Here is a 9,573-nt window from a genome sequence, read left to right as displayed (position 1 = left end):
ACTCGCACAGCACTGGGTCAGTTCGCTAAATGAAATAACAATTTAAAAAGGAGTCTTCCTCGTGGTGTCACACTTAAAATGAACTCTTTTCGCGGGTTTTCTCGCTGGTCAAGCAAACCCGCGATTAACACGTGCCCCTAACAGCACAGCTTCATGGAGTGAAATCATCGCGGGGGTTTTAAATCTTGGGAAACAAAAGAGCGAACAGTAGAACATGCCAGGAGCCCTGTGGGAGCGGGTGGTGCCCACCCCGAGGCCCACAGCTGTGCGAGCCGGCACCGGCACCGTGGACCCACTGACCACTGTTGGAGGTCATCGGACCTGCCCCGGGGGACACGCTCCACACCTTTGCCCAGAGCTGGCCAAGGGGCCTCTCGTGCCGGAGACGGGGCTGGAGCAGGGGAGCCCAGGGGCATCCGAGGACTGCGCCCAGAGGTGTGCGCCCAGGACGCCCGAAGGAGCCACGGCCAGTCCTCTGCCCACAACAGGACATGCGAGGGGGTTTCCTGACGGACATGGCCAGCTCAGGAGGGAGGTCACCTCAGAATGAACCAGCAAGACCACTCTAGAGGGGAGCTCAGAACCCAACTCCACTGTGGTCTCACAGTCCCCCAACCCCACAGGGGCCCCTTTGGTCTCTGAAACCCGCTGGGGTTCTGCTTAGGCCCCAAACCACTGGGGTGCCCTGTAGTCCCCCTAAATAAACAGAAGGAAAAAGAACTCGGGTTAACAGAAACTACGCAGAAAAAAGACATTAAAGTAGTGTTATTGTCCTGACTGACAGACAGACACAGACACCTTTTTGTGCTTTCATGGACCCAGAGCAGAACGCAACGGAGGAGAGAGTGGAGAGGCACTCAGAACACACATGTGGGGCGTGCGCTGTGTACGTGTGTTGTTTGAATTATGTGTGTCTGTGCGCAGTGTGTTTGTGTCCGTGTGTCTGTGTGGTGCCCTCCGAGGGACAGCTGTGCAGCAAATCCTCAGCCGAGGGTCCCGGCAGGTGGGCCGGAGGGGACCCGGTATTTCCGAATCCCAGTGACCTGAGTGACAAGTGCCCGGGCAGCACGAGAGGAAGCAGGGGTTGGTGAGGGACCCCCGACAGACCCCCTCGTGCTCTTCTTTGCAGAGACGGTGCGTGGGCCTCTGCTTCCCTGACCCGCCAGCACCTTTTCGGAGACGCGCATCGGACCTTGAAGACACGAACACACAGCCTGGAAAAGCTCTGGCACTTTGAAACACAGAACCAAGTGCTCAAGAACGGTATTCCCGCCGCACTTCTCTCTCCGCGTAAGAGCACTTGGTTTGCCGCGAAGAGGAAGGAGATCAGGGGCTCCGTGGACATAGGTTTCTTTATTAAAGCATGTGGATTCCACAAACCTCAGTAATAAATGCAGGGTGACTGCAAATCACCAACATGAACAGAGCTCCAGACGATGTGTCAATAAATATATTATCTCACCTGAAGAGTGGGTATAAAATACACGGTTCCACAGATTTCCACGCGCTCAACGTGAAGCTGCTCAAGTCCCCGCGGAGAAAGCTACGCTAAGAAGAATCACAGTAAGTCCGTGCAGGGAGGGCGCGCTCTTCCTGGGCGGTGTTTTCGCCTCTGCTCTGACACGAGCTCCCTTGGTGCGGGCAGAGATTGGAAACCAGCCCACTCCCCTTCTCCCGTGCGGCGCACCTGCCCAGGCCTGGAGACCCCCGTGTCATCCGGAGAAATTCTGAAAGATGTTGGCGGCCTCCACCCAGTTCTGGAAGCAGGCCAGCCCCCGCTCGCGGACCTGCTTCCGCCCTTTGTCTGTGATGACCTCCCCACTGGGTTTCACAACCACCAGCCTGGGGGTGACGGAGATGTGGTACCTGGTCCTCAGCTCACTGCAGGAGAGAAGAGGGAGGGGAGGGCCGGGTCAGCAGGGGAGCAGGTGGTCCGAGGGGACCGGGGCCTCCCCGAGGGCCGGCCAGCTGACCCTGCCAAGCCTCAGCCCCCCACCTGCAGGCACGCCCTCCTCCGCACTGGGCTCCTCTTCACCTACTCTCCCTGCTGCGGGCCTGCCCTAAGCCAAGGGAGCGTCCGCAGGGAGGGCGCGGCTCTGGACCTGAGCTGCCCCAATTGACAGCTGCGAGGGTTCCTGGAGCACCTGAAAGTGCTGACAGGCCTGAGAAAACGAATTTTCCATCTCAGCTAATTTAAATTTAAGTAGCCACAAGTGGCAGGTGTCACCCATACTGGACAGTGCAATTTTAAACCCAGAGACACCCCCAACAAATTTACATCCCTCCTACATTCAAGAAGCAGAACAATATCCGCGGTCCGAGTAAACACTCGAGTTCTACAGCCACACAAAGCCGCGTGAGACTTTCTGCCCAGCACACTCAACGGCAGGCTGGTCAACAGTACGACACATTTCTTGTTACGTTTCCTGTCAGGTGCAACCCTGTGAGAGATGTTTTTACAAAATTATTTGTGTCCATTTAGAGAAAATAGTGTCTACCTTCTTGGTTTCTCCCCATAACCTTCCCCGGGATTACTGTCCTCAGGACAGGGCAGCTGATGAAAATCCCTCCCCGTTTCCAAGGCCGGCCTGCTCCAGCCTCCCGTAAACAGTAAGCTGATTTCCCTCATCTGTCACCTCAGGACTGTGGGTCTGTGTGGAAGGAAAAACGCACGTGAGAGCCTCCCATTACCACATCTCCCGCTGACGCCTCCGTCACGGCCTTCCTGCAGCTTTCTGGCTCCACCCAACATAGAGAGATGGCCTTGTTTTCAAACATCGAGAGACGGTGACAAAAGCAGCCTGCTCTCAGCCACAGAGGGATCTTAATACATTGCAAATAATCAGGGGCGCCTGGGTGGCTCAGTCGGCTGAGCAGCTGCCTTCGGCTCAGGTCCTGATCCCAGGTTCCTGGGATCGAGTCCCGTGTCGTGAGTCCCGTGTCGTGAGTCCCGTGCCGTGTCGGGCTCCCTGCCCAGTGGGGAGTCTGATTCTCCCTCTGCCCCTCCTCCCACTCATGCTCTCTCAAATATATAAATAAATCTTCAAAAAATAAATAAATTTCAAATAATCAATAGCATATAGACCACTTAATCAGACCATAACATAATAGAAATTGGAAATCAATACGAAATAATTTTTGGAATGAGTTTAAAAACTAAATAAGCATATGTTACACATAAAACAGCAGCACAGACTTCAACCTAATTAGAAGAGGACAACGCAGAATAAACTCCGGACCCCCAGCCGTACACACCATCAGACACAGAAGCTGTGCTCTTAAACACACTCTCCTGAAGGACAAGCATCTGTGTAGACGAGCTGTGTGTCTGATCCGAGAAGCACGCACACCGAACACAGAAGTCACGGACAGACAAACCGACCTGGCTCCAGGGAAGACGCACGGAGCAGGGCTCTGCCAGGACTGCCCGAGGGAGAAAGGAAGACACGGGAGCATCCGGAGTCAGGCGATGACCAGTCCCAGCCCACGGTGGACTCCACACTGCTCGCGGACACCACGGGCGGGCCCCATCACTCCTGCCACGCCCCACCGCTGCCCGGACTGCCGGTTCCCGAAGGAACCCCGCGCTGGGCTGGCTGCCCCTCCAGCAGCTTCTAGAAGCCGGTCTGCGCGGCGTCCCCCAGTTACTCATGTGAGGAGGAGACATGAACGTCGGAGAGAAACAAGTCAGCTATTAAACGTGATCGTGACTGAAACAGACACCAGGACTGACAAACGCAAAGCACAGTTGGACAGACGCCGACCTCGGGATGAACCCCGGCCTCAATCACGAGCCCGCAGGTCTGGCAATTCGTGGGGTGCGGGGTGGGACCCAGCTGAGGTGGGGGAGAGGCCCCCCAGTGTTTTCAGAATCCTGCACAACCCCAGGAATTTGAGATGCCTAAGAAATTAGCTTTCCCCCAAAGCATAAAACAAACACGAAGAAAAGAGGAACTACGCAGCAGCCCTTGACTTAACAGCTGCAGGAAACGGCGGTGCCCACGAGAGACTCTGTCCGGGCCTCCGCCGTGGGCAGCATGGCGGGGCGTGCAGCGTCCACCGCGTCACAGCGGTCCCTCTAGGGCTTACCCTCAAGGCCAGGGGGCCCTGGGGTGTCCTGGAGGGTGGTGAGGGGATCTCCTGGCGGAGCCCACACACGTTCCTGACTTCACACCCGTAGCCTGCCAGGCTCCCCATGTGGCGGCTGCTGGTCCAGGCCCCACCGTGGAGCAGCAGGAGCAGTGAGTGCTCTGGGCATGGGTCCCAGACCGGCAGCAGCAGCAGCACCAGGGAGAGTCTCCTGCCCCTGCTGGTGGGGGTGGAGCCCACAATCCCCCAGGGATTCGTGCCTGCCAATCTCCCAGGGCCGCCTGCATCCCTTCCCTCCACCATCCAGGGACCCCAAGGAGGGAAGCTGAGAACCGTGCCCTTGACTGTCTGGGTGGTAGAGTCTGCAGCTTGCTGACCAGTCCACAGCCCTGCACTTTCTGGCATGAACTAGCTGAGGGACTTGGGCAAGCTAGCCAACCTCCCTGCACCCCAGAGTCCTCACCTACACCATGGGAAAAACACGACGCACCTCCCTGGGTTGCTGGGAGGATGAGATGGTGACTAGACCAACAGCTGCCAAGGGATCAAAACACACGGGCTGTTACTGATGGGAAGCCCACCCCCAGTTCCAGCCGGGCTGACTGTCCAGTGCAGCGTAGCCTGGCTCCGCTGACCAGCACCAGATGGGTGCCCAGCAGACTCAGAACCCGTGAGACCCTGCAGAGCCCTTGCACGTGTGCCAGGAAAGAGGACGTGTGAGGACATGCAGCCTGAGATGCAGCAGCCACTCTGCCAGCTTGAGGAGAGACGGGATTTCCCAGGTGGCCACTGGCTGCAGCCTGAGCCTGAAGCACGCATGGCAGAAAGCAAACTGTCCTCCCTGGCCTCCCCCCTCCCTCGAGACCAGCTCCTGACTCTGGGATGTTTAAGTTAAGCTGATCAACAACATTTGCTGTTTAAGCTTGGAGCTGTTGCTCTCATCCCTTGCAACGCAAAATCAGCTCTGACTCCGTCAGGGGGGCGCAAGGCAAGCCGGGCTTAGGGCGGTGAGGTGGAGTCTGGAATAGACATTTGCTCCCGAATAGCTTCAGAGTCAGCCATGTGGGCACTCAAATCCCCACCCTGGCAGCCTCCGCCCAGGGGACAACCGTAACCTTGGAAGCCTCTCCAACTGCTCCGAGCACTGTGTCCCCAGGGAGCAGGCTGTGTCTGGGAAGGGAGAGCCCCGTGGCCACGCACATCACAGGTGTGAGAACTCGGAGTACTGTGGCTGTCAGGGATTCCGAGTTCCTCCCAGCCCTCGGCACTGGGCACTGCTGCAATCCTGGATCCCTCCCTTCACCAAACACAGCATGTCCTCTTCCCTGCACAAGTCCTTCTGGGTTGCCATGGCAACTCTGGTTCCAGCCTCTTCCCACCTTGGCCACTGGAAGACTTGGCCAGCAAATCTCTCCAGTTGCTCCAGCCACCCACCCAAGACACAGCCTGCAGGCAGCAAGCGCTGGACAGTGTCTGCTCCAACCTTAAAGACTGCAGAGACTCTCCTCCCACCGGTGGTGCTGGGTGCAGGAAGGGCACAGCACCACCACCCCCCACCAGAAATGCCCCCAGCGCCCCCAGAAGCACGGGGGAGGTGTAGGGGCTGCCAGGTGAGGAAGTGGGGGCTCCAAGGTTGGGTGACTGCAGCACCTGTGCAAGGTTTGGAGGTGGGAAAGATGCGGGGTATTCTGGAATATCAGCTGCCCAGTCTGGCCGGAACATAGGTACAAAGGGGCAACAGGAGGTGAGTGTGAGGCAGACAACACATGGACTGAGCCCCCTGGGGAGCTGGGGTTGACCCGGTGGGGCCAGACTGCCTCTGATGAGAGGAGGAGGGTTTCAGAACAAGAGTCCGTCAGACATGGACACTGAGGCGGGGGGATGAGTGAGAACATGCCGATGGTCCAGGGCCTAAGTGAAGGAAGTAGCAATGAGAAAACCAGACTCAGTAGAGGCGGTGCCTGACGGGGACGTGCTGAGTCAGGAGGCCCAGGGGGAGCTGGGACACAGGGCTGGGGAGAGGGCAGGGAGCATGGGCTTGCCGAGAAGCTTGGCATCAGCACCCACTGGACCCCATCCAGTGGACAGCTCTAATGGAGCCATTGTCTACTCGAGAAACGAAGCCATGGCCAGCTGTGTTCTCCATCCAACGAAAACCTATCAGCCTGAGGGCTGAGGCATCCATCCGCCTGGCCCATGGTGGGGGCAGTGGGATCCAGAGCGGACTGGAGGTGGGGAGGGCCACTCCAGGCCTCTCGGGGGCCTACTGAGGTTCCAGGGCAATCATAAAGTCCATGACAATCACCACGGAGTGGGTCTTGCCTGTGGCAGCAGGAGACAGGAATTCCTGCTGGCAGAAGCAGAAGGTGATGCTTGGGCGCTGGGCCCGTAATAAAGGGCAGGAAGATGGGCAGGACCCCCCATCCTCGGTGCTGTCCCCACACTCAGGCTGCTCATAGGCACCGGCTGCGGGGACATCAGTAAACACGTGTGTGTCCAGGCAGAAGGGTTGTGATCACCCGCCAGCCATCCGGCCGCCAGCCATGCCCAGGGCACCCCCGTGGGGGCTGTCTGCGGAATTCTCCTCCTCATCCTGGGACTCAGGGGGTCAGCAGTCAACCAGTGGGTGGCCAGGGTCCCGGACCGTGACGGACCTAGAGGGGCCCCGGTGACTCCTGTCCTGGCCCCACCTGCCCGGGGCACCACACAGAGCGCCGTGTTCCACACACTTCTGGAAACTTCCCCAAAGGCTGCCCGCATGCGTCCACACTCCTTTGTGCTCCATGGTGGTGGTGATTTCCGTGTTGCTGGTCATCTGATTCTGTGTATCCGGCTGGAATGGGCGGAACTCAGGCGTAGCTCCCCGTAGTCCCACAGAACAGCCCATTTCCTACCACAGAAATCACAAGGAGAGCTAACGAGGTCCCGTCTGGAGAGCAGAAGGGCAAGGAGCTAACCTCACAGAAGGAAAACCGAGGCTGGCTTCTTCCCAAGACCAGGCTGGCCGCACAGGACCTGAGCTGCTCGGCTGAGGGCAGTGGACCTCAAGGGCTGTGACCACATCCCAGGAGAACCAGGAGGAGCCCGGCCAGGCCCTCCCTGGCAGACGGGGAGAGGCCGAGCAGAGGAGCTGAGGCTCCTGGTTCCCTGGGACCCCTCGGAGGGGGAGACGAAGGGGAAGTGTCGGACAGAGTCAGGCTCCAGAGCCGGGAGCACCGGCCTCCTCACACCTCAGGGACGCATCTGTGAAATGGGGCAAATGCTGGCACACAACCACCACCGCAGCTCCAAACTCACCAATCGGGGCAGCCCACATACGACACAGGAGCACCATGACGCTGGGCAGCAAACGCCTCGCCTACCTCACCGCACGGGAAACCCCAGAGCTGGGCTCTGCCCAGGCCCCAGCTCTGCCTGATGACCAACATGGTCACCCCGTCACTTCCAAAACTGAGTGTGTTCATTCAAAACCTGCGCGGAACCTGAGCGTGAAGCAAATCACAGGCATTTCCCAACCACCGCGAGAGCAGACCCTATAATGAATCATCTGCCAGTAACTCCCGGAGATTCACCCCCACGAAACGGCCACTCGGGCTTATTTTCACTGTCACGTAGACCAGTCATCAGTAAGACTTTGCTGGAGCGAGGTGCCCACCTGGACGGCCTGAGGCTCACCTCCTCAGCATCCCCCACCCCACGTGTCTGCGGGAAGCACTGCTCTCCCACAACATTTCCAAAGCCAGCTGCCATTTTAACTGTCCACAAGGAACGTCATCAGGATGGTTAAGGAGGGGCGGGGGGGGAGGTGGGGTATTACACCACAACTGAATAACAGCCCCCAGAAAAAAGAAGCCCCTGGAAAGCACACCCAGAAACTCACTCCACATCTGTTACGGGGTGCTGGGGTAACGCCGCTGTGAGGAGCAATGTACACCCAAGTCTGGAGGCTGTCACCACGGCACAGACCCCAACCGACAATCAGTGCCCTGCTCCCTCCAGTCTGCCAGCCCTGCTGACATCCTCCCTGAACTCCCTCCTGCCTTCTCCCTCCTCCCTCCCACCTTCTCTGTCCTCTCTCCCACTTCCCACCTCCTCTACCCCACCTCCACCATCCCACCATCTCCCTCCTCCCCACATCCTCCCTCTCCCCACTCAAGTGCCCCCTCCTCACCCCATCCCACCTTCTCCCTGCTCCCCTTGGTGGATTTTCTTGGCCTCTGTCATTAACCCCCCTGGAGTCCAGGGACCTGGTTCTTTCTACAGTTCGGAAATTCCAGTCCAACCACACCCCGGCCAGCAGGGAGGGGGTTCCTCCCGCCCACAGCACATGGTCTCCAGCCCGCTCCGCGACACCTGGCCGCCCGCGGTAGGGCACACAGGGTCCCCAGTTCTGACCCGAGCCTCCCGAGGCTCCCTCTCCTGCTTCCACACTCCTCTCTGAGCCGTGAGACCCTGCGCGAGGGGACCTCGCCACCGCAGCAGCCGCAGCAGCCGAGCTGGTTGGAAACAGCAGACCCGCCGAGGCAAGGTTCGCCAAGCCCCAGGGGAGGCGGCAGCCCCGCTGGAGGAGCTGGGAGGCTGGAGCGGGGAGCACGGGGGACGCGGGAGAGGCTCCCCTGGGGTCGGGGACCAGCTCCGCGCGGCCGCCCAGCCCTATCCCACTCACTGCCGCAGGGGGTCGTCGAAGGGCAGCGCCAGCCAGGCGCCGTGCAGCTCGCGCATGAAGTCCAGCATCTCCTGCTCGCTGCCGTCGGCGGACACGAACACCACCTCGAAGGGGGCGGGGGTCCGCGCCTCGGCCACCAGCTCGGCGTAGAAGCGGCAGAGCAGCGGCGCGAAGTCGCGGCTGGACGCGCACCGGCCCGCGGCGAAGTACAGCGCCACCACCTTGTTCTGCAGCGCGGCCTCGGCCTCCACCCACGCGCCGTCGCGGGTCAGCAGGCGCCGGCCGCCCAGGACGTCCACCATGGCCGGGTGGGAGGGGGAACACCTGCGGGGGGCGGGGGCAGCGGTGAGCGCGGGAGCACAGACTCCTGCGTGGGACGGACACCTGCGGGAGCGGATACCTGAGGAGCGGACACCTGCGGGGGCGGACACCTGTGCGGGATGGACACCTGCGGCCGTTAGACACCTGCGGGGGCGGGGGGGGCGGGGAATGCAGGTAGATGGTCACCTGCGGGCGGGTGGCAGTGCCGCACCAGACGTACTCGGGCTGTGCTGGGACCTGGGGCCCCACCTGCTCTGTGCCCGGCCTCGGCCTCTCGCTGGGGTAGGGGTGTGCGCACTGGGCGGGGGAGGGACACTCACAGACACCTGCGACCCAGAAGCAGCGGCGTCTGCAGCAGCTCCCGCCTCCAGGAGGCCGAGCTGCCTGGCCCGCCCCGGCGCCTCCGCCCACCACGCCCTCCCGGGTCTCCGCCTGCTCTCCGCCCAGTCCCTCCTCACACGGCGCCCCCACCTGGCTCCGCAGTCGCCCCCCTCCCG

The 9,573-nt window shown here is 60.4% G+C and overlaps 1 protein-coding gene across 1 annotated transcript; it reads right to left on the bottom strand.

The window, feature by feature from the left end:
• Positions 1–1,712: 1,712 nt before the first annotated feature.
• NXNL2 (nucleoredoxin like 2) lies at positions 1,713–9,182 on the bottom strand. The gene is made up of 3 exons (XM_045772392.2): positions 9,169–9,182; positions 8,756–9,079; positions 1,713–1,881 (listed from the first exon to the last, which is right to left on the bottom strand). The coding sequence occupies exons 2-3, from the start codon at positions 9,055–9,057 to the stop codon at positions 1,713–1,715; spliced, it is 471 nt and encodes a 156-aa protein (XP_045628348.2). The 5' UTR covers positions 9,058–9,079; positions 9,169–9,182.
• Between the last annotated feature and the right edge of the window lie 391 nt (positions 9,183–9,573).

The sequence above is a fragment of the Ursus americanus genome, chromosome 34 (assembly GCF_024610735.1).
Source record: "Ursus americanus isolate L20-20 chromosome 34, mUrsAme1.1.p, whole genome shotgun sequence".
Taxonomy (NCBI): Eukaryota; Metazoa; Chordata; class Mammalia; order Carnivora; family Ursidae; genus Ursus; species Ursus americanus.
Note: the sequence above shows the minus strand (reverse complement) of the source record. Positions and strands in the feature narration are given on the sequence as shown.